Here is a 25,883-nt window from a genome sequence, read left to right as displayed (position 1 = left end):
AAAAGGCTCTCTAATTACATGCGGAGGAAGTGGATATTGGTTAGTGTGATGAAATGCAGCTTTGACATTGAAAGAAAGGCTCATCCTGATGAAACTTCGCTCTGACGTTGAAAGAAAGGCCCTTCCTGAATGTCACCCACAGCTACGCCTTCTCAATAAATCTCCATTTCAAGGACTGCAAATGAAAAAGCGCGTTGGTTAGATTTTCACAGGACCACACTCACACATCCATATATCCAGCTGCCCTAAAATCTCCCTTTATTTCCCCCATTCCCTCACACATATATCCTACCTGTTTTTACGTGAAAACGCTCATTTTGCGCAGAAGTGCACACACACTCACTGACACACACACTCACACACAGTGATCTGACCTAGATCACTCGCACACATGCCTCCATACGCCTGCAGAAAATTCGTAGAGCACAATTTTCCTAACATGCTCCCACAGCAGAGTCTTCAATCTTCCTGCCCCAAGGAAATCTTAAGCAGAGGATTAGCTTTTCCAATTTGAGAATTGAAACTTGCATCATTGTTCATATTTAATCAGACGCTTGTTTCAAACTGACAACAAGAAAAAGGCTTGAGGAGGGGAGAGTGGGACTTTGTGCTAAACAGAACAATGGATTGAAAAATAGTAGCATATCAGCAGCTGTGGTAATCTAGCAGGAGAGAATGGCTGAAGACTCCACTAAATAGAGGAATGATTCAGAAAGAAAATCTATTAGGCGTTGCTAATGAATTAAAGGAGTGAGAGATCTGCTCCTCTGAGGTAAAGATGCAGTCCAAGAAGAGATAATATAGCAGCAGCAGTCCACAACATTGCCTTGCTACTGAAGCGTAGTGCTGATGGGGCTGTAACTCGCTCTAATATGCTCTGTTACTGCTGACTTCTGTGGCATTTTGTACTTCTTTATATATTATTTTTCCTTAACTTCCACTGGTCTTCATTAACAGTCTTTTTTGTTGTTTCTTGGGATTCACTCTCCCGAGGGTACATCCACTTTATAGCAGATTGTTGCTCTCGCTGGTTCAAAGATATTTTGCAAGGCTTGTCTTGGAAAACAGAAGTTTCAGCCTGATATTAAAAGCTGTTTAGTGACTGTAGATATGTCTTTCACATGTTTTTGTCTCTTTTGACAGCATTCAAAAGTGGAAATGATGGTGATTGTGAAAATTTGGCAATAGTTGAAATAAGTTCCATGCCATTAAATGAGTAAGTGAGAAGAATTGCATTTAATTTGAAATGTATTTTGCTCTGTTTTGGGTATTTTGTAAGTGTTTATTGCAGACAAGAGAGAAATGACAGAAAATGAGGAGAAGAGAGATGTAGCAAAGGTCCCCTGCTGGTCTCAACTCTGCTGGAAGGTTACAGGTCATAATCAGCATTTGAGCCCTACGCTATGGGGGCAAAGCATGCTTTCTTTTTTGAACACGCACATTCCTTTATTTATCTTTTTGTTTCTCTCATGTTGGACACCTTGTGGATAGGACACGCTTTCCATTTGCGTTGTGAATTTGTTACCACCTTAAAATAATAATGGTTTGTTATTTAAGCAACTCTTCCTTCTTCACAGTATCCTTCTCAATCCTTTTTAATTCCTTCCCCACAATATCCAAATGGTGGTGTTTCAATTCTTACTACAGAAAAATGATTTGTATTTGTATATTTGTAGAATATAATCTATCTATGTGTATAAGGGCAAACTGACACTTGACTTGAATAGCTGCGAGATGTAAATTTCAGGCAACTTACCAAAGAATTCTCACTGCATGAAAGGAGACGTCAACGTTGATTTTTCTCACGTAAATTGAGTATGTGAGTAACTGCACTTCTTATTCACCCAAACAACGATTGTTTCCGAAACCTAACTCGTAGTTTTGCTGCATAAACCTGAGTTGTTTGCTGTGAAGACGCAAGTTTATTTTGAAAAGACTGTATGACTGTAACGAGGAGAAATTGACACGTGTTGCTGGCTTTCGTAAGAAAACGCAGGAAAGATGAGGAGTAACTTTTTGATAGATATCATAGAAACCGTTTTATGAGGTTACATTGCATAGTTGCCACGCAGACATTAGAGAAAGCATGCATTTAGAAGATGTTGGCATCGGAACAAAAAAAAAGGACATTTCGTAAAATCCATGATTTTGCAGAAAAGTCCAATATTGACCTTCTTAAATGTAGGAAGGGTTGAACTGTATATCCACTCACCATAGAGGTGTCCCAATGCATGCTGGAATTGACTTCCAGACCAGTGTTGCCTAAACACGGATGGTGCTATAGAGACAAGATGGATGGATGTACTGTACTATTGCCTGTTGTTTCATGTTTTTAAGGTATTTTAGTGATCATCATCCTAAATGTATTGATGCTAGTCTTTTGGTCACATAGATGAGCCATGGAAAACCCTGGAGAGTAATTACATCTATGCAAGCGTTGACCTGCATAGATGTGGTCAATGTTTGACAGAACTGAGCTCAGCTTTGTGTCAGAGCCTCTAACTATTGATGTTTCAACTTGCTCAACCCTAATCCGTTTGGTCATGCAACTGATACCATCCTGTTGCCATTTTTACCACCATGCCTTAAACCGTAAGAGCTCTTGCCTTTTGTGTGTTAATTCCTGTCAAGTATCCCAATACAGTGCTGATAAGCGGCCTTGCTGTGTGTGTTAATGGCTGTAGTTGTCACCTCGTTCACTCTCCTTGGCAGCCAGCAGTCATCTTCAGAACTCATTTCCTGGCGTCATTTTAGGGGCGTGTTCGCTGATGGGATATGGAGAGACACATATTGTCATTACAAAGGAAAGCCAGCCATAGTAATGATTTGCTTTTACACAGTCAATTTCCTCTCCTATTGAGGCCCATTATTGTGCCTCAATGGGAGAGGAAACTCTACGGCGTAAATGTCGAGGCGCTGTCATCCTCTCCCCTTTTTTTCTATCGTAACTTCCCGCTCCTTTTCACTCGACATTTTATCTCCCTCACGCAAAATTGTTGTTCATTTAACAGAGCTTTTTCTATATGAAGGGAGTGTTCACCGGAGCCAAACGTTGAAGGGAAAAGTGGTTGCCATGGGAAAGATTTTGGAGAAAACATTTGATTTCTGTGAAGTGAAAGGGTATAAAAGCCATCTGGAATCTTAGCTGCAGGCAGAGTAGCAGAAATAAACACGAGCCTGGAGGCAGTCCGCTCTCACAGTCTGCTCCTTTATTTCTCAAAGGTTTCATGTTTGCTTTGCAAGCTGATGCTGCATAAAGACGTTGACTGATGTGGGCCATTGAAGGGCCATATCTTTATTATTTTTCTGGTTAGAAGCTACCAAAAGCCGCTATTTGAGTTGAATCACTTTCTACCAATAAACTTGTATAGCGTACTGTAGATGGTACAAGTCACTATGACAGAATAGAAATTGTGTGTTTTGTCTTTAAACTACATGAATTCATCAAAGCCCATTACGCAAGATGATCAAAGTCCAGAATAATCTCCATCCATGCTGACTCCACAGCATCACATAAGTTCCACTTGACCCCATCCCAAAGTCTCTATTGTGTTGAATAAAAAACAGATCATTGTCATGGCACTGTAGAAATCCTGTGGACAGGTTGTTGCAACAGCATTTATTTTTCTGCAATGTTCTGTGGCTGAAAGCAAGACAGCAAGCAACTCAATATCACATTTCATTCAAGGGGAGTCACAATAAGCCGAATGCAAGAATATCTTATTTTCTTCTTCTAAATCTCTTTTTGCTGAGGTAGTTATTGGGCCGCGGTTACTAACTGCAGCTTTTATGTTTGAAAGACATGACTGCTCGCTCCGCTGATGAGCTCAGCTTGTCAGGCTTCACAGAGAATGTGCCTAAACTAGCTACCGTGTATCGCATCGTCTCATCACATGATCAGATAGAGTGGACCACATATTATACAGCAATCATCACTGCATATCTATAAATGATAGAAAATAAGAATTGAATCCTTTAATTGAATTTGTATAGTTTATATAGTTCATGTAGATTAAGTATTTAATGTTGTCATTGATTGCTACTCACTACCCTATATACCTACTATAAATAATATTTTAATAATATTTTATTAAAGAATTTTAAAGACCTGATATTGGACAGTTTACTTGCTTGTTCTGGAACTTTCATTCAAATCAGAGTTGATTTGAACTGGTCCGGTGTGAACAGCAACAGGAGCCACAGAGACATTGCCTCAGCATTAATAGAGATTGATCCCCCTCTTCAGTATTTAGGATCACTGTGGCTTCGTGGTCCTGTTAGCAGATAATGCTGCATGCTGTTTGGCCGCTGTTACAGTTCATCCATTTTCAGGACTGCTGAGATATCCTTGTGCACATCCCATCTTTCCCTTCACCTCTGAACTCTGTCATCAGTGAAGCATTCGGGCTACCTAGCTTTTCCAGACACCGTGTGCGGTAAGATCCCATGAGGCACTGAGCATCACATCGTAATCAGAGCTACGTTCCGACACTGAACAGAACAGTAAGAACCTCTCCTCTACCCTCAAGCTTCACACATCTATTTATTTCTAACATGATATCTGCAGGAGTGAGTTGTTGAACAGAGTTAGGTGGCCACAGTGGTGTGGTCTATCCCTTAATCTATGAAGTTGTCCAATAAGCAGACACCATTAATTCAAGCACCAATTAGTCTTATCTCATTATGTGGAGAGAGTCATCAGGGAGACTCTTGTGTTACCCTCTTGTGGCTACAAACCCCGTCTCCTTCCTCAGCTGAGGCCCAGAAAGCACACGTGACTGACAAGTGTAACAGGAGGGGTTGCTTCTTTTCATTTGCCCCTTCAGCCTTCAGGGATCTGTGGCACTCTCATTCCTCAGTTCTCTGAGTCCAGAGTTCAGACTCAGGGAGTTTCTATCCTTCATTGCACACGCAGTTGTAGAAAGTAAAGTTCAGTATATTGTGAAATACACAGATTTGCTTTGTTGTTGGCAACAAGAAGCCTGTCTGGTGGTGAGAACCAGCACCTGTAAAGCTCATTAATTAACATGTTATATTTAGTTTAGGTGTAAAGAAAGGTTGAAGGACTATTTTGTGAAAGGGACCAGTAACCTCCTGGAGTCTCTATTGTCCAAAGCCAGTTGCCTGGCAACCAGTAAATAGTTTAAACTTGTTTAAACCAACGAATTGCTGTTTTCACACTTAGTTTTTTTGTAAAGATGGAACAAATAATAAAGACCATATTAATTAGTGAGCATTAGAGGTGTTGTTGGGAGCCTTTGACAGAGCCAGGCTAGCCGTTTGCCCTTGCTCCCCCGGCTGCTGGCTCTAGCTTCACGTTCACCGACTCTTCATCAGGCAGATGTCCAACATGACAAGCAAGGTGTATATATACTGTATGTAGAAACGACCATGCTCACATAACTACATGTACAGTTCATGACAGAAGTCAACACATAATCAAGATCATATACATATACAGTGAACAATGAATCACAAAAAACACTCAGTTATCACACAAGGTTTATCAAACAAATACTGCTAAGCAGCCGTGTCAGTATTGTTGTCACCCTGAGAGTCAGAAGGTGACATCGTGGCACAGTGGCACCGTCTGTAGAGGAAGTGTTAAGTACGTTGTCCTTTGTAGTGGGATCATTTATCTCATCTAACAATGGGCAAGAAAGCCAATAAGCATATTTCCCAAAATGTCAGACTTTTCCTTAAAAAGCTAGTATATAGTGCTCAACCACCTCGTCAACACTGGTTATGCAGCAGCAGCAGCAGCAGCTTCACTCCTCCGTCAGCGTCTACACTGGATGTGTTTAGCTATAATACTACTGTTTTGGCAGCCATTAGACCACAACGCGTGATCACTACAGTTCCACCTACACAACATACAACACAGACGTGGCAATTATGAGTTTAAATGTCGAGCTCCACTGCTGGTGGAGGCAGCTGTTTCTGTCCAAACTGAAGTGTATCTGTGAGATGGACGATGGGAAACTAAAACTGAAATTAATTTCCAATCAATAGCCTAAGATCACAAATCACAACAGCCCGTTGCTTCACTGCCACCGCCATCGTTGTGCTTAAGGCTGCAGCGCCCACTGAGGACGTTGAGGTCATGTCGGCTGTATTTGCAGGAAGGTGACGACTTGCGGCCTGTTTATACAGTATTTGTGTTTAAGTTACAAGGAGATCAGGTGCAGACCCAGTCTTCAAGTGTATTAATCAGTGAGAGCATCTACTTACATTTGAAATGTAACTTCTCCTATTTCAGACCCAGAAGGAAATGAAACTGGAACAGATTATCTTTTGGTGTAGTTGTATGAAAATGGTCTGATACCGTGTATGATTAATAAAACAAAGTTTTTCAAAACAATCTTTTCTTAAGTTCCATCAGCAAAAATCTGTAAACATTTATTTAAATGTTTGAAAAGGCATTACATGTTCTTTACATTGTATACCTGTTATCAACATTTAAGGGTCAAGAGCTTTTCCAGAGGGTCTGTAGTTCAAATCCCCACCCAAGCCAAGTGTGGACTGGCAGCTGGAGAGATGCCAGTGTATCTCCAGTCAGCTGTATAACAGCTGCCCTCTGCTTCCTAGGAAGGGCTACATACAGAGGTGGACAAACATATCAACCTATGTAGGTATTTACTCAACAATGTGTGACAGCACACAAACCAAACCTTTGCATTAGATATAATGTGCAAACAAAGAGGATCATGGTTTGACTTTTAGTGCAAAATCTCTCACAGGTGCATCAGCTTTGAGGCCTTATTAGAGATGATGAATAGAGCAGAATTATAACTCACTCGTTAATGGATCAGTCATTTCACTCGCTGACAGGAACTATTCTTCCCTTTTTATATTAGATAATGATGTGCCTTTTAAAAGCTAACAGTTATGTACTTTTTCACTAGATGCATTTTGATAGCTGAACTTTTTTCTGGAGCATAATGGAGTATTTCTTTCTATTTTTACTTCACCTTTTCTACTGAGTTTTTATCGTATACTAGATGGTGTACAGGTGTGGGCATATGAAGAGTTTGGACTGAAATTGTCTCTTAAATCCGTGGCACCGCGCTGGAACATCATGTGGGATGGGAAGTGAAAGCTACACGGTGCTGGATGGAAATGAGAGGGGAGCGTGAGGGCATCCAGACTGAGGCTGGCTGGTGAGAGCACATTTTAATCAGAGAGGCTGGTAGCAACAGCAGTGCGGCCCCTGAGGGCCGGGGCATCACATCGCATTATAACCCAGCCCAAACAGAAGCGCCAAAATGGCCGAGCCTGAAATAACAGATAACCCTGCCAAATGGTATCATCATCCAACCCGCTGCGGTCTTAATCTGCCTCATCCTCCCGCACTAATGAAGCTAATGGAGGGAATAAGTGACATGCTCTTTCTTCTCTCTCTCTCTCACTGTCACTGTCGTCTCTTTAATGTCGTAGCTGCTGATGACGGAGAGAAGGACCCAACTCTGCTCTTCGCTGCCTGTGTTTATTTTAGGTTATGGACGTGAAAAACAAGAATAAAGTAAAGATGTAAAATAGATATGACATGCAGATATCTGGGTCATGTCTGTCATTTTTTACCAAAAGAAATGTGGTCATTTTTGCTTATATTAACTGTTATGCCCGGTAGCTGTATTAGGCTTTTTCTATCTATTAAAACAGCCATTGTATTATAAAAATATTACTGTCTATTAATTCTATATATTAAGTCTACAATCCCACCCCAAACTTGAAAGTGCATCAAATTATAATGAAACTTTGACTCCACTCCATTCACTGTTCTGATGTCATAGAAGTCATGATCGATTCTTTACAGAACCCTCATAACCCATGAAGAAATAGTGACTATTTACAATAGCTCATAAGAGCTCGGTAATATAGTCAACCTTTATTTAATCAGGAATAAAAGACTCATTGAGACAACTCTTTCTCAAGAGCGTCCTGGCCTAGACAGGCAGCAGCACAAATAACACATATAACCATTTTAAATGAAAGTAACACATTTCCAAATGATAGGATATCAAAACACATTCTTCAAACATCTACAGCCAGATGTGCCCACTTCCAAGACATTCAAATTACTTTAAATGCGACCAATGCGACCAGCTCCAGAAGAGTCAGGTGATTCTGCAAGCTGTGGAACAGGTCACTTAAATGCCCTTTTCAATCACAGTTCAGTACAGACTTTAGGGTGTTAGTAAAAATATGTTCTGGGGGCAAAGAGAACAACTCTCAGTACTTCTTTGTAGGGTGTAGTTCCATTGGTAAAATGGAACTATGAGGAACCATGAACAGCCTTATAGCTAAAAAAATATGCCAGAGCATCCAACCCGATCTTGCAGAGAGCAATGGTGAGGGAGGGCTCTGAGACCAAATAATACATGTCAGTCTCTCCAAGCAATGGAAGACTAGGATGATCTCAGTCTCACTGTATGCTTACTGCTGGCTGATTTGATTCACACTATGATCACTTTGTGCGTCATTAGTGAGCTAAGGATGTGGTAGGTGTATCTTTGAGAACTACCCCTCCAAATGAATCAGCAAAATACATAGTTTCTCCATGTCCATGAAAACCTCATTTCCCATACATCTTTGGGCTCATAAAAGCTACTTAATGTGCTCCAACTTCAGAAATGTAGTAACTTGATTTCACTTTGTTATCTCCTCTGTCCTTTTGTTAGCTGCCTTTGCTTTGAGTTAGTTCATCCAATCTGTTCTTTTATAGAACTTAGTTTGTTCTGCTGTTGCTTTGTTGCAATTCAAGTCGAGTGCATTCATGTAGCCCAATATCACAAATCACAGATTCCCCTCAAGGGACTTGCACTCTCGGGCTGATTTGTGTTTGTTACTACAGTTGAAATGAGGAAAATAATGATTTAATTGCATGCGAGCTCTGTGGACGGAGCTGATTATGCATGTGCACAGAAGCTGCTCCTTGTGTCCTTGTGCAAAAGCATCTATACTGTTGTCATGTGCAACACTGGTAGTCTGAATCAGGTTTGACTACATCATGCTGTGGAATTAAAATGCTGTTTGAATTGAAGCCATAAGCCATTATTTAATTTAGATGAAATATTATTTATTAGGTTCATTAGAGTTCAGCTGCAGGAGCTGTACAGCAGTCTGGTGACCGTGGTCATAACAGCGGCCACAGCCTTCGTGTTTGGAATGAATAAAGAAGAACAGGGTAGAAGCGTCACCACAAAAAGCTCCCACAAAACTCACCATCATTAGTTTGTAATTCAGAAATAAAAGAACCTCTTTGTGCTATAAATAGACATCTACAAAGGTGAAAATCACTCCAACATGAGGTCTTTACTTTGTAGCTGTGAAGATCTGCCGCTATATGTTGGACTGGAGCCTACAAGGAGTTACAAGTTACAGATAGGCAGGAGGAGCAGTTAGCCTCCAGTACATTTCATTTAAAAAATAAAATGTGCAGCATATCCAAAACTCTTTGTAAGTAAGTTTAAATCATTAAGCGACCAAATTGCTAGTGCTACTCATTTGTTGATCTGGTTCATATAGCTGGTTCCATTTAGGATCAGAATCCAGGTTGACCTCTGCCATTTGTTACATTCTAAAGAACAAACTCACACATGATTAATAGACAGTTAGTTTGGTCAGCCAGCAAGTTGTCCTATAAGTAGATCTGTATGCAGTTAGCTACAACAGCTAATCCAGTGGGCTAATTTCTGCATTGACCCTCTATCCATATCAACATCTCAAAATGTTTATTTGGGCTTGTGACACTCATCCAAATGTAGATAGGTTTGTTTGCCAGTTCTCCACAATGGAGGTGACGAGTGCAAAGTTAGCAAGGACTTTAGTCAGAATGGCCACAATTGAGAGTAACGCTGAATGTACAACAGTCCACTGGAAACATTTCAGGAGTGGAGCATCAGTTCTTTAGCAGCCACATGGATATCATCATTTAGTTGTTTTGTTGTCTCTTGTGTTTTACAAGCGTAAATACACACTTGTAGGTCATTTAAAACAGATAGCAGTTGCTTCTTTGCTGTAGTTGAACATGACAACCTTTGGTTTCTTAAAACCTTTAACTAGGGTTGGTAAATCCCATAGAAAGGAGTAGAACATATATATTACTGTGGTGATTTTCATGGTCATTTGACTATAAGAAACAAAAATGTTTGTTTGATTGTTGTATACGGGAAGAGAGCGGACACAGCGAAAGCCAAGGAGGTCGACGGCGGGTTAAACCCAGCGCTATCAACAGTGTATCATCAAAGAATAGCGGATTTAGGTTAGTCAGCAGTCCGCTAGTTAGCTAGCTTGATTGTTAATTCCACCATGCTTTAATGCTACACTGGTTATAGAAAATGAGCTGAACAAGCTATCATCTGTTGATAGCAATGGACTTCCCTTCACTGTGACAAAAGTGTGTGGATGAAGTTAAGTTGTTCAATTTGACTCATTTCATCTGGCCCTCTACGGTTTGTAACGTTACTACTCCTCTGCTCCTTTGATTCGTTACTTATAAACTTCCTTGAAGTGAGTCCACGACTTGTCGTAGGTCTGTTTAGTTTATACGTGAGTTATCCTGTAATGGCAACGGTACACATAAAAATGGCAGTCACTCTGACCATCCTGCTATGTGATTTGAATAGGAATGTCCATTCTACTTAGTTTCTATTTCTGTGGTAAATCCATAAAACTCTAGCTATATAGGAAAAGTTACCAAAATGAGAAATAATGCTCTGACACTTTGAGATTTTTTTGAACTGGAGGTGTTTAGGGTGCTCTTGTGAAGAGCCTCACTCTCACGCTGTTCAAACACACTGTCTGATCAGGGCCTTATACATATTGAAGCTATTGCTGAAGTAGCTGTTTTTAATTCAAGAAACGAGAGTTCTGTTGTGAAACTATGAATCTTTACACCTTAGCTGTGAAATTCCACATGACTTCCACACTCTTATTCCTCCAAAACAGCAAACACTTTGTGTTCCAGTAAAGGATTTTTAGGGTAGTTATGTGCATTAGCTTGCAAAAGGAGCATTTCTTTTTTTTGTATGTAACACCTGTGTGTGATTTTTGTAACGAACTGTTAAAATTGTCTGATTTCCTGTGAAAACGGGCACTGTGTTATTTTGTCTTGTATGTAAAATGTGTGGGAGCATGCATGCTTGCGTCTGTAATTGCATAATGCACATGCACATATGAATAGGGGAGTGTGTACATGTCTTCTCAGGATGGATGCACAAGGTCACCAGTCATCAGAGCTCTGCAGCATTAGTGTAATCTATCCATGTGTCTACGTTCACACTACGCTGGTGCTTACCATACACCCAGAACCCACATACGTAACTCTAGTTTGAAGCAGTAATTTAAAAACAAATCAGGTGAGCTGTTTCACCACCAGTTTTGATGTATTTATAGTATTTATTTAATGATTATTTAAAGGGAGAAGTATATGACATGAACCATTGCACCATAACATTTACAATTTACAAATGGTGTGTGGCTGTGCCATTGGTGTGTGAGTGTATGAATGAGCCTTTAGATTAGATCCTGATAGGCTGGTTTGCACCTTGCATGGCAGGCCCTGCCATCAGTGCATGTGTGTGAATTGGTGAATGTTGACATTCACTGTAAAGAAAGACACTATATACATGCAAGTCCATTTACCATAGAGGAATACTGGAGCCACATACTGTGAGGCTTGTAACGGGGGTGAGTGTCAGTGGTTATCAGGGGGATGGGACATGCTCTGGATCATTTCTTGAATATGTGAGGGAGGCATGTTCAACCTAAAGAGGATGTTGTGTTGTTCTGTGTTGGGATGATTGTTCTCAGGTCATATGTGTAGCACTGCTGATGTAGGAGCCAACAGTAGGTGCACTGGAGATGGGGATGGTGTTTACTTGAGTGTAATCTATTTATTTTTGGAAATAAAATAGATTCATTACTCGGTTTGGTTGAGCCACAGTGCAGTGCTGGCCTTTGCAGGGTCACTCTCACGTGTAAATCAACCCAAAACATCTCCATAACTCTGAAGTTAGGCAGAAGCTGGTAGCTTAGTTTGAAAGCTGGAGATGCCCTTTTACAGGGATGAAGAGTTTTCTACATCCCCATTTTAATGGGATGTTTAAAGCAACAGTAAACTGTACTGCATATTTATCCAACACTCTTTTGCAACTGCCAGTGTGTCTCTTCTTTCTATTAGGAAAGTATCTGTTTTAACTGTATTAGCTGAATTAGGGTTATTTTCAATTGAAATGGCACATGCTATCTCCAAACACAGCATGCTTTTCCTTAAAGCAGGATGCAAGTGGAGATACTAATAGGTAACTGACTCACTTTTAGCTTTTCTGTCCCTCCTGACACCAGAGAATATGCCGCTATGCTCTGGATAAAATAATTTGTGACATATCAGAACAGCTTGTATGCACAGTGCTGAGAATAGCAAGAATAGCTGATGGCAGTGAGTGACCTAGTCATGACTAAGGCCTCTGAGAGATTCCAAAAGAGTACAAAACATGCTCAATTTTTAATCCCTTCAAGTAGCAGGGAGGAGGAGTCCGAGTAGCCACAGAGGAGGGTGGGAGGGCACTGACCTGCTTTGGGCAGTCGGCCTAGTGTTAAGCCTCCCTCCCACACACATGCACACACACACTCCTCCTATACCTTCTTTCCCCGGCTTGATCCAGAGTGCGCCCTCATCTCTCAAGGTGTTTATGTTTCAATCAAAAGAGCCAGAGCAGCGTGACCACAGCTTTCTGCGTGTCCAGCTGCCGCCGCCCTTCACCGCTTTAGAAATCAGCCATAAAGAACGTCACCTCGCCAATCACCCTTTCCCCCCTTTTTTCGGCTATTACTAACCTGGACTCTAGAAGTCTGCTATTGGCCTTGTGTCCCGCTTTCTAAAAGCAACTTTAAAAATAATCCATCACAGTCACCCATGGCGAGATTCTACAGTCAGAAGGGCTAGGATTGACCTCTGTCACTGTTCTGACCAAACATGGGCAGCAATGCCTCTCATCTCATGTTTGACTGTAAAAGCCAATATAAGGAAAAGAATACCATCTCTGAATGGTATGCAAGCCAAAACGTTGAAGAAGTTAAGATTAGGCTAGTTGGGTGATTTGGGTCAAAATGATTACTTTGTTACGGTTAGGTGACCTTTGTCATCACAGTTACAATAAATAAACATTTATTGTAACTGTGGTCATGGTTAAAGGAAAACAATGTTAAAATCTGAATTGTTCTTAAATGATAAAAGAATGTCATTAACCATGGTACCGCTGGGGGAAGTGGTGATGCAGGGAGGCGTGAAGGAGCAGGCTGTCAGTATTTTCTCACTGTAAGTGAATCACTGTAAGTGCTACTAGCATTGAGCTATGGAGTTTTCAGCACAGTGAAAGAGAAGGATTTTATTTCCGCCTGGATTTGTTTTGGCCAACAGATGGCAGCAGTTATCTATGGCTGGGACTTATAACCCGGAAATCACAATCCTACGTCAGCATGGATGTCATGGTACCTGGTATAAGTTAGAATTTGATAACAATACGACAGAAAATTAATATTTTACACGTGGTTTACTAAGAGTGCGCCGCGTAAAAACGCATTTGGAGGCTCGCATCACCACGTCAAAATGCATAAACTACGTGTCTGAAATTCAAACTATAGTTTATTTATGTCAATGTATAGTTAACTATATCATATTTAACCATTGTCAACTTTCACAGATTCTTGAAAATTCTCATGAACCAGACTTTGGTCTTGATAATCTGTCCCAGGTACCTGAGTCACGGTTTCAATTGCAGTTTTGAAAACTTTCCAGGGGGCCATCTGATAAATCTGCATATCCTTGGCTTCGTAATTTCATTGGCTATATGGAGTCTGAGTTTGAACAGGATCTGTTGCGATTGGCTCGAGCTTTACCCAAAGAAGAGAGGCGTGCATTGTCTTTCAAAGCGGACTCTCGTTGGCTGTTCCAGACTGTGACCGGGCTATAGAAGCTCCTATTGGGTCAAATGAGGTGTCAATCTAACCGGCGGAATGCAGGCTCCATTTTGCGATGAAAATCTCCGCTCTGTTGACATGAAAAGTGAAATTATGCCCGAAATATGATCGCGAGTTATCATATCTGCTGGCTAATTTGAAATGATGCAACAGCCCCCCATGGGTCTTTATGGACGTACTAATGTGTTTTGGACTAAATCTTTTACTGGATTCGATCGAGTGGACCCTTAGCCACCTAGCAAGACTGTTTTGGAGTGCTTGTTTGACAGAGACGTTAACTGTACCTGCTGTTGTTATTGTATCTTGAAATGGTTTGCATAAATCGAATTACAAGAACCGTAGCTTTCTAATGAGATATCACATTAATACTCATCGTTACAGAGCAGTTGTGTACATAACACAAATATCACTCAGAGTGGGATGAGCTACTGGTGGAAAAAAAAACACTGACAGTGGCTAGTATAAAAGCATAGATAACATATCATTCTTCAGATATCTAGTTGGTTATTTGTCCTCATGGCTGTATGCAGGGTTGTAGAAATACAAAGGGCCAAAAAACGGACCTTTGTATAAACCAAAAAACATATATTTCTGTGTTTATAAGATAGTTTGAATTAGATCAGGTAAGTTTTTGTCTGTGTTTAACAACACAGGGACATCATGCTAATCCTATCCTGGATGCAGCGGGCAGTACCTGCTCTTCCTCTCTCATCTCCATCACCTTCTCTCTTACGTTCTCTCAGTCTCCTCTTCTTGTCCCTATCTCTTTCCTTACCAAAGCTGAGCTTTGATTAACAGTCAATAAATTGCATCCGCAAAGTCAGGCCTGGGTATTATAACAATTCATAAAACTGTTGAAATCAATCTGAGTTTAGGAGATATAATAATCTCTGTCACTCTCTCCGTGAGATAAGCAGCAGAGAGAGAGAGAGCGAGAGAGAGAGGAAAAATAGACAGCGTCAGGGGTAATGCTTATATTGGCTGACACAAGGGAAAAGCAGCTTTTAAAGCATTTAGCTTTAATTTCATTCAGGAGTGACATAATTGATTTTAATGAGATGTTTATAGAGTGAAGTGCCGGTGTTGCTAAATCATTTGCGACTGCCTGACGGGTACTTGTGAGGCTTGCACCGGGGAGAAGCAGAGAGACACACAAACCTCTGCTGCCAGAACTCCTCCAGCAAGCCTCTACTCATCTTCACTCTGTAGCGTGAACGGATCCTGCTCCGGGGAAAGCGGGGAAGGCTTGCGCACCTAACACGGTGGTCACTCTGTCGGAACAATACCTTCGGCCTTTTATCTCACCCCGTAGCTGACTCGTTAGGATTTCGGAATTATTGTATTCCTGAGAGTCTTGTACGGCTAAGCCCTAGGCCCTCTCAGTAGGATGTAACCCTAACACCCTGTATGAATAGTTATGTACATCGTCTGTACTTTACTGTTGCCTATTGTGAACATCTCACCATTTATGACTAACACTGCCAAGTCTTCACCCAGGGAACTTACCTTAAGCTCCTCTGGTAGGTTCTGTCGTCACATCTGGGTCACACGGTTAACGGACAGAGGAAGAGGGGTAAATTGTTCTAAAAAACCAGAGTACTTGGTTTGGTTTCAGACACTTACAAATGGTAAAGCTGTGGTTTCACACAACAGTCACATACAACAATTTCAATTCAATGAAACAGTCTCAGTGCCACAAGAACTAACACTCCTACTGTAATAGGGTTTTTCTATTCAGCTTTCGCTGATTTGCTAAAGAAATCTAGTCCAGCTTCCACTCTGGATGGTCTCCCCTCCTCTCTCTCTCTGACAGTCCTGCTGTTTTCAGGCTTTCTCAGTCAGCTCTCGCTGTGAGTTCTTTCTTTTTCCTTCTTTTCATGCTGTCCTCTGATAGCAGAAGCATCTTCTAGGGTCTTCTATTACCCACCTCTGAGGGGGTAAGACCCCTAATGGTCTATAAAAAGAAGTCTATCCCAGTCTCTAGCCTGGAAAGTCCCACTCTTTCCTGGGAATCTCTCTTTTTCTCCTCCCTTCTCCTGTCTCTCTGCTCTGCTGGCTGTTTTTAATGCTCATCTAAAGATGGCACCTCCTTCAGGTTCATGCGTCGCTCACACATGAGTCCTCCTGCTTTTAGGTCCACAACAGAATGTAACTGGTTTGATCCTATTCAGAAGAGGAAGGATTATATAAGTTTTGAGTGACTATTTGATATAAGGCGTCTATGCTGTTTATATGGTTAATCACATCTATCATAAAATAAAACAGGTTACATGTTATAATAGTTATACTTTTATGCTTTCATACTTTTCTACGATCTCTTAACAACTCACTCCCAAACACAACAGAACACATTTGACTGCTTATTTTACAAGCATATTTAATTCATAAAATACTTTCTTTACTTCAACACTGTATCGACTGAAATGCTTCAACTGGAATATCAGCTTGTCATGGTCTGAGGCTACGCCAGCACAGTCCCAGCCATCTGGGCGAGAAGTTAGATTCTATACTACCCAACAAATCCCACTGACTTCTGCTGTACGGAGAATCAGAGCTGTGACTGACAGGCTGTCACATTGCTATTATGAGGTCCCCGTGGGCCTGTGTGGCTTATAAGAAGAGAAAGGATGTCAGTGTGAACATCACAGAGCTGCTGCTCCTGCCCTCAGCACTGAGAGAAAGACTGGGTGCCATGAAGCTAGCAGTCACACCAAGTCTTTCCCACCCAAACACACAAAGTAGCATTGATCTAAAGTAAGTTTTAGAAGGCCCATATAAGAGAAGGACCGCACCAGTAAAATCAACATTGGTCTTGATTTCATACACGTCAACCTGTATGTGTTTACATGTCCTTAAAAGGGCCTCTTGCAGTTTTGCAAATGATGACTGTTGTCTGTCATGCAAAGGGTCAAGACAAACCTCAGGAGAAAGTTAGGGTTGATGATCAGGACTTTGACACTGGAGACTGCCATTCACATCCTGTCTCCTACCAACAGTCACAGTTTGTTTCATTTTAACATGACCTCAATCTACCTCTTAGTCTAACCAAATAATTTAAGTTGTCTAAACCCAATCAAACCTCAACCTAAAGCCCCTGTTCGACCACAGGAACTTTCCCCAGGGACTAGGAACCTTTTAAGGACCTCATTGCTGATCGACAGCTTGGACGAGGGTCTAAATCAACTTCTGGGGTCATTTCACCACCCCTGGTGTAAAGTACTTTCTGAAATTTCAGGAACTCTCAGGATGGGGTTTGCCGGGATGACCGTCGCTGATTGGTCAAATAACAACAGCGCCATTGCTTCAACTCATGTACAGCTTAATTTATAAAACAAGGAAGAACTCTAGTATTGAGTTAGGACCATTTTTAGGACAAGGGGGAGCATTTAAAGACATTAAGAGTAGGTTTAGTTAGGCTTAGCTGTGGGCTTCCTGCCTCATTTTAAAAAAAGACAGAGAGGAAAAGCGAGAGCGATGGTATGAATGAGCTGAGAAGGTGAGCGATAGAGAGAAAGAGACAGCATGGCAGTGCTGTGAATCAGAGAAAAAAGTTAGCATTCTAAAGCACACAAAAATAACCATCAAACACTCAACTACAGATGATTTACAGTGGAAACAGATGCACCTAGTTTAATTTCCCACCTCAGCATTTCATTCATTACATCCAACCTGTGTCAGTAAATAGCATGCAGCACTTAAATGTTGTTGCAGTGAGATAAAACTGGAGTTTTTTTTTAGATGTAACAGGCGGGCATTCTGAACTGTAGGCTGCAGAATGTGTTTACCGCTAAAGGTACGTTCACACCAAATGCGGCAAGAATTATTCGCGCGAGTAGATTACCTACAAAGTTTATGTACAGACGCGATGAGACTGGAGTGACGCGAATTGGCGATGGCGAGGTGGTAGACGCAAATTTGCGTCATTCGCGCAATTCGCGTGAGTTGAAATAATTTGAGTGACACTGTGGCGCAATAGCCTATCAGCGTTGAGATGCTCCTCCTGTCATCTCTGATGTTCTGCCGTTGTTGAATCAGAAAATAAATACTGTAGCCGTCTGTGTTCACCCAGAGCTCTACGATACCTCATATTAGTAGAGACCAAACTGTGTATAAATGTGTGTGTATAAACCGTACGGTACAAACAATGAAAAAGACGCTGCCGTATTTACGCCTAGATGACGTTATTTTGAGTGTTGATGGAGCTGCTACAATGTTAGCATAGCATAGCACCGATCGATCAGAGCTTCATTGAGAAAACAAGTATTTTAAAAGTTATTTATCTTGTCGTCTTGCAGAGAGAAGTAACAAAACATGAATTCAGACTTTTTACAAATCTGCATCATTACGTAGTTATTTCGGAGTCCCTTTTGTCCGTTTATTGCAGTTAAATCACAGCAAAATCAGTTTGTTTTGTGTTCATACAGCTGTAGTAAACAGCCGACGTGTGGCTTGCTAGACACAGTGAATACAGCTCCATGAAATACACGGAGCTCCTCCGGATGATGTTATGAACCAGACAAGACGGCGTTTAGTTTCTTGGATATGTGGGACTTCCATAACAAGTACTAAGCAGAAATAGAGGTTATTTTTTCCATGGTTGATGGCGGAAATAAATGGCGGACAGTTGAACGGCTTCCATGGCGATAAGCCACACCCCCTCTCCGGCGTGTTTGGCGTGTTTTCCGCGATTCACGCAAATGACCACAAATGGTCCCCGGCGAGTGAACGTGGCGCGAATGACGCGATTAACATTTGGTGTGATCACGGCATAAGACCTCCAGCAGCCCTCGTCTTACTTTTTCATATGTCAGCAGACTAATTTGCCGAATCTTTGCATGTCTTCAGACCTCTATGGTAATGTGGACATCAATTGGCTGAAGGAACCTTTTGGTTCTTCTAAAGGTTGTCCCTGGACTAAAATTACCAGGAACTTCTTTGTAGAAGTGTGGCTTTAGAAGTGAAACATGGAAAACAGTCTTCTGTGCATTGGTCATTTCTAATGTTTTTTGGAGGGCGCTGGCAGTTGATATCATCCTCATATCGGTCATTTTAACAACCTACATTATTGATTTGGTTTAAATATTGTTATCGGGCTTAACCAGAAAGTTGCACAGTAAAGCACATCCACTCCGTGCATCCGGAAGCTTACACAAGCGGTCACTACTTGGAGGTTGTGCATTGGCAATTGTTGGTTTTAGCTATTGTTTTGTAGCAAAATGGTTTGAAATAGGAAAGCTAAAATTGGTTTTCACTCAACAGAGCAGGGTTACAATGAAATGGATACTGTGACCTTGCTAATATGATAGCTTCCCCTTTTTGGGAATCTGTCATCCTCTCTAGTTTCTCAAACTTCAACACTCTCAAGATGGCTGATTTGGAATTGCTGAAAAATGTTGTCAAATGTTCACCAAAGCTGAACTCTATGTTAAGGCACCATTCAAACTGACTTTGCCTCTTTGGGCAAATACACTGTTCACAGCGATTCCATGAGGGTCTCCGTCCACCAAAAGACAGGACAATGACAAAAGACTACAAGATAAAATGTCTGGATCATACATCTCTAGTTTTAATTTTAATAAGGTGCTTTGTGAAGCAGTGGTTAAGAATGTCATGGCATTGGCTAGACATTCCAATACAGGCAATGTATTATATTTTCTACTTATCAACAAATCCCATTTGCAGACATACAGATGAATGTATACTATCACTGCTATAATGTGTCTAATCAAAACCTAATATATCGTTTTGGACTAGTGTTATCCAAAAACTGATCCGTACATCCTTCCTGATCGGTACTGCACATGTGCAAACTATTACTACACATCTGTGGTTAACCGCTCTTGTGCAACCGATTCTTTCCCTGATGATGCTACATTGTGAACAAGAAATCTGTGTTGAAATCAGTCGGAGGAGAGCCAGTTAGCGTTAGCTGTTAGCAGCTGGTGGGCAGCACGGTCAAGCTTGGCTAAATAACAGAGGTAACAACTGTTGCATTGAGCTCCGTTGAGTAAAAATGTATATTGGCCAAAGGAAAATTTTGAAGTGATCATGTAAAATGCATCTGGCAATAAACTTGAATAAATCCAGTATTGGGAAGGAAAATGGTATCCAAACATCTCTACTAATATCCTTAAAAGTATAAAAATGTAATAAGGATGTTTCTATTAAATGTAATTCCCTTCATTCTGGATACTTCACAACACAAGCTTTCCTCTTGAACCACTTCCAGAATGAACTACATTGTACAAAAAAAATGGCTGGTTTTCTGTGTTTTTTATGTGGGTACTGTTGAACCCTATACTGTTCTTGGTCCCTATTCTCCTGTGTGGTCCATACACCAACGTTGTCATTTGCACACAAGATACTTGACAGTATACCATGTAGCATGACCAATTCTACTACCAGTGCCGCATTGATTATTTCTAAAATGACTGTGAAGTCAGTCAAAGTGGGTCATATCCATCCTATCACTGCTGTTTGACACCCGTATCTGCAAAACGATGCTGCACGATCCCCAACACGCACACTTAACAGCCTCCAGGTGACACCCACACTGCAATAAATTCACACTCCCTTTGCTTCAACACCTTCTTCTAGCACCGATTATTAATACCTCACACTCCCGCGGGCACTCACTGGAACCGGTCTGAATTTCTACAAGGCAAGCTTTTTGACGGTGATTGATTTTGAAACATCTCTGGACATCTGCCATGCATGTGGATCCAGCTGCACACACACACACACACACACACACACACACACACACACACACACACACACACACACACACACACACACACACACACACACACACACACACACACACACACACACACACACACACACACACACACACACACTTGCATGTTGAACAGCCTATAGTGTGTGTTAACCGCACTCTTACAGCCAAACTGGCAACTTAAGCCACAGCCTTCCGACGCTCAATCAGGGCTCAAATGGGGGAAATGTTAGGTTCTGGAGTGATTTCTTCCTGCAGGACAATGCTTTCCCAAGCACCCCAGGGCACGATTTCCATGAGACTACTGCGGAGAGCTGTTTTGATTGCTTTTCAATCAAGCGAGACAAACACTAATTCGATTTTTCTTTTTTGAGGAACTGCAGAATTATAGGCTTCTTTCATGAAGCGTGGATGACTGGCACTTCTCTGATAGCGCCGGCGTCACTCCTCTGTTTGGACCAACTGTTTACTGTCAACACTTTATTATAGAATTAGAAGAGAGGAAGAGAGACAGACAGAGTGAATTTCTGAGGCGCAAAGTCGGACTGGGAAAAGGGTTGTGCGCCTATCGAGCTTGAGAGTCTTTTTGTTTCTTGAAAGGTCTCCTGTTACCGTATAACAAAAGGACAATATTGACACCATATTTTAATTGACATGGTGGAAAAAAAGCTTGCTGCTGTCACTTCAAATCCCTGCTCCAGGTATCACCAGCGTCTTCATTTACTGTAGGCGCTTTGTGATGTCCACACAACAGAACTGAAAACCTTCCAGTCATTTGGCATTCTGAAATAACTTTATCATTTAAATGAAGTATAACTATAAAAAATACACTTTTGTGTCCTATTCCTTCACGATATGTTTTGTATTCCCTCTGATCCCTAAGAGCAAGGCTGAGCACAGCTATAATCCATATCCACAGCATCACAGATCCAACCACAAATGCATTCGTAGTCCGAGCAATCTCCACAGAGACACGGCTTCACCAAGCACCGCCAGGCAGGGCGGCTGCAGCTGTGCTCACACAGTGACTGTATGCCTTTTGAAAGGAGTAATGAGAAATAAATGCATGATGTAAAGTGTCACAGAGTGTGTTATAACCGGTCTGGACCAACACACTTACTGTTCCTATGGGAATGTAAAACCTCGTGAGTGAATGCAAACGTAGTTCAGAAAAAAAAAATCCCTCTGTGACCCTTTGGGGCCTCCGTACTATTGCACTCACAATACTGCACATATAATTTACCCTGCACAGTATACATAATTTGACATGCATTAAGTGATTCTGAAAGGCTTTTAAGAGTTGGCTGCCACCCGTTGATCTGTAAATTAGAGCTGCAGCTAGACGAGCACTATTTTATCTCATGACATTAGGTTTGCTGAATACTCTTGTCTAAGCTTTTTCCAAATACTAATAATAGCTTATATATGGCTGTGAAAATACGACGTATGGAATGTGCACTATTCATTAAGTGTCCTAAAAGCAATAATGACTATGACTATGGGTCAGAATTGAGGAAATGAACAGTGTTAGCAACAATGTACCTGTAGCACTGTACACAAGTCAAAAGGTCCTATATGTGGTGTCACACTCTCCTGCTCTCACCTGCGCTCTAAAGGGACTATTTCACATAACCTCAGTAACCGTAGACAGTATTTACTGTTGTATACTGAGACACACACAAAGTAGTACCTTGCATTGTGTCTTACTGTTAATATTAGTAGGAGCACCACTAGTAGTTTTAGTAGTAGTAGCAGCAGCAGCAGCAGTAGTACTAGAAGTACTCTTTTGTGCAATGTTATATTTAAGGTTTCTGTCATTTCCATATGTTCCTGGAAATAACCTTTTAAATAAAGCACTAATGAAAGATAAATACAGATTGTTTTGAGAGTTATTTGACTGAAATAACTGTTTAAAGTAAAATAACGTCATCTTTCATATATTATTCGAAAGTAAATCATGCATTGTTAATTCATTACTCATGCAGACTATTACATCTGCACAATTTATTATATAATGCTATCTGTATAGCTTCTGCATGAATGTCATTTCTTGAATATCTCGTTTTATTTCTATTTCTTCATGTGTTTCCCTACTCTTTTATCCGTGTCTTATGCTTCTGTAACATGAACATCTGCACCACTACTACTTGACGAATGCACCTTTTTTTTGACAAACTAGAGACCAAAGTGTGCGTGTGTGTGTGTAGTGGGGGGGGGCCCAATCGTCAAACTCAACCTTCATTTTGATCTCAACTACTCACCTATAAAGTTGTTCCATGACTCCTTCTTAGATGGTTGCAATGTTATGGCGGTCACAGAATCTGTCCACAGACAGAAATATAAAGCCAGTACTCAGGACCTGTTCTGGGTTAGTTCCTCTGCAGCAGTGTCTCCAGACCACATTGTGCCATGATGACTCACACACAGACTCACAAGGTAAAGAGAACACCAGCGTCGCTGTGGCGGCTGGTAATAAATATGCTTCAAAATATATTGAGTCTTTGGCAAATGCTTTTCCATGCGCCACCCAAATGATATAGAGTTCATATATTTGTCCTTTTTCTTTTTCTTTTTCTTTTTCTTCCAACAAATGTTCCCCCTCTTCATTGACATAACACATCTATTACACTCAGTAATCCATACTCCGCAGAGCCACACAACTGTCTCTGATTCTGCCATCATGATATTGATATGTCTCTGATTCTGAACAGATCCAAGGTGCCGGGGGCGCTTTCATTTGTCCTGTGCTGTGTTCCATGTTAATGACCCCCCCCCCCGTCTTGGTTTGCAGACGGACGCCGCGCTGATGTACGATGCCGTGCACGTGGTGGCCGTGGCTGTGCAGCAGTCTCAGCAGATCACTGTCAGCTCATTACAGTGCAACCGACACAAGCCCTGGCGCTTCGGGAACCGCTTCATGGCCCTCATCAAAGAGGTAACTGCTTCCTACCTGCTCCCCATTCTGTGTTCGTCCTCCACATACACAGCACCTTCACACAGAGACACGTGCTCTCAGGAAAGCACACAGAGACTGAATGCAAATAAGGCCGAGGCAGTCAAGGAAGAGGATATAAATAAAGAGAAATTACTTATCTATGTTTATTTATATGGAAATGTTTTTTTTCCAGTGTGTGTACATACCAACTGCCCTGAGGAGGGCAGCCATCTTGAGCCTGCTCCCTGAATTTCAGCATTAATCAGCCATGCAGAAACAAAAACACAACCTTATCTACATTTTTGGTAATTGCCCCACAGTTCAGTGCGTTTATGAAGCTGGGACGGTTAATCCAGAGCGTTGTGTCTGTGGATTAGGAAACCTATATTTAGGGCTCCGTTCCCCATTAGTTTGCAGGAATCATGAGAAGATTGCAAATAATAAAACATTAAGGTGAAGGGTTTTATGCAAATGGTAACCAAAAACTGTACATTTGGATGTATTTACAGTATATTAAACTTACAGTTTTTCACGATCCAGATGTCATATTTTCTTCCCTGATCTTTCCCTCATTCCTTCTTCTCTTCTTTCCACCTTCTCTCAATCTGATGCTTTCATCTCTGATTGTCCTCTTGACTTAAAGCTTTCTATACCCAAAGTCACACAAGACTATAAAACGCTGTTAAGCTAAATGGCTCCAGTGCAGTTAAGTCATTGGCTAATCCGAAATGATGCACAAGTTCTCATGACCTTTGAAATACACTGTGCTGCATGATCTTTACTGTACAGAAGGATATGATAATGTCCCGAGATCGAAGAAATGGAACATATTTGAATTAGCTCGGACTGTGATTGCACTGCAGATTCAATACAGCATGTAAGAGAAATGTGATATGCCTGCTTTCTAAATACATTGTTGACAACTAAAGATAAGATATGAGATGAGATCTACATTTGATGTAGGCCTATTTGAATATAATATTAAGTCATGGTTTTTTGCAGAGCTTTCAACTTCATCTCACCATCTTCATCAGGGGTGTTTGTGTGTAGGATACCCTTTAGAGTCCTCAATTATTAGTAATTAATGAAATGTAGTGAAATGTGCACCTGTGTTATAAACATTACACATGCCAAGCAAGGAACTATGAATGGAAAACCGACAGTATGAAGTTGTGCAACACTGAACGATGAAAAAAAAAAAAAATGGACTGACATCTGTTCAGATTTCCATGAAATGTGTTATTTATATTAATGGTCCATAAATGATTGTCCGTGACTTCTGAAGCGCCAAACTTTCCAATTGTACACAAGGAAAACAGAATGTAATGGGCACATTGCCCTGGAATTTTGGGGCAGTTATCTCCCTGAGGATAAGCTCTTCTGATTTTAATGACCCCTCATTTCTACGACTGCCACTGTTGGGAAAATAAATCCATACATTTTTATTCCCAGAACCTTCAAGCTTCTAATAATAAAACCCACCATGTTGCTCGTTCGGGTCCAACACTTAAATAGTGTGGGATGTAATGTACGCAGCAGTCTCTAACCATTGGCATTAGACTTTATCTAACTATATATGGAAACATTTTCTTTGCTGGATTACTGCTGTATCTTAGAACTGTCCATATCCCACAGTGCAATAGGGGCCAATGTGAAACCTAAGATCGTCATAGCAAGCACTGATAGGAAATATTTTTAGTCGATACAAATACAGAATATTCTTGTTTTACTGGGTCTCTTTGGAAGGCCTTTGTGGACCTTTGAACTTGACCCCAGTGCCCCCGAGGCGGCTGTAGCTCAGTGGGTTATGCTCCTGGTCCAGGTTTCCACTGTCCTAATGTAAAAGTGTCCTTGAGCAAGACACTGATCCCTAAATTGTCTTGGTGGATGGACTTTGTCTTTAAGTGAACTGCAGCTTTGGTAAGTGAAGTGCTTTTGTTTTACATCCGCAATCGCGTTACAACTGTGTTCATTTGTCTATGGTGTCGTTTTCATGATATGGATAATAGTTGTCACGGGGCATGATGAGGACTCAGACGCAGACAGTCAGGTGTAGAGAAAAAAAGGTTTTTAATGAACCAAAAACAGGGAATCCAGGGACAAGACAAAAGACGAGGGGGGAAATCCGGCAGGAAAAGGCAGAACAGGCAGACTGGAAAACCGGGAACAGGACGAGCAAAACGGGCGGGTTGGACGGGAAACAAACAATGATCTGGCAGTGAGTGA

At 41.2% G+C, this 25,883-nt stretch overlaps 1 protein-coding gene across 1 annotated transcript in view; it reads left to right on the top strand.

The window, feature by feature from the left end:
* The window catches only part of grik2 (glutamate receptor, ionotropic, kainate 2), a 291,149-nt gene that overhangs the window by 157,365 nt on the left and 107,901 nt on the right, over positions 1 to 25,883 (top strand). The window contains exon 7 of the mRNA XM_076105397.1: positions 23,514 to 23,657. Coding sequence (XP_075961512.1) covers positions 23,514 to 23,657 — 144 coding nt within the window. The remainder of the gene's footprint in view (positions 1 to 23,513; positions 23,658 to 25,883) is intronic.

The sequence above is a fragment of the Anarhichas minor genome, unplaced genomic scaffold, assembly GCF_050575085.1.
Source record: "Anarhichas minor isolate MPS153535 unplaced genomic scaffold, ASM5057508v1 ptg000032l, whole genome shotgun sequence".
NCBI lineage: Eukaryota > Metazoa > Chordata > Actinopteri > Perciformes > Anarhichadidae > Anarhichas > Anarhichas minor.
Note: the sequence above shows the minus strand (reverse complement) of the source record. Positions and strands in the feature narration are given on the sequence as shown.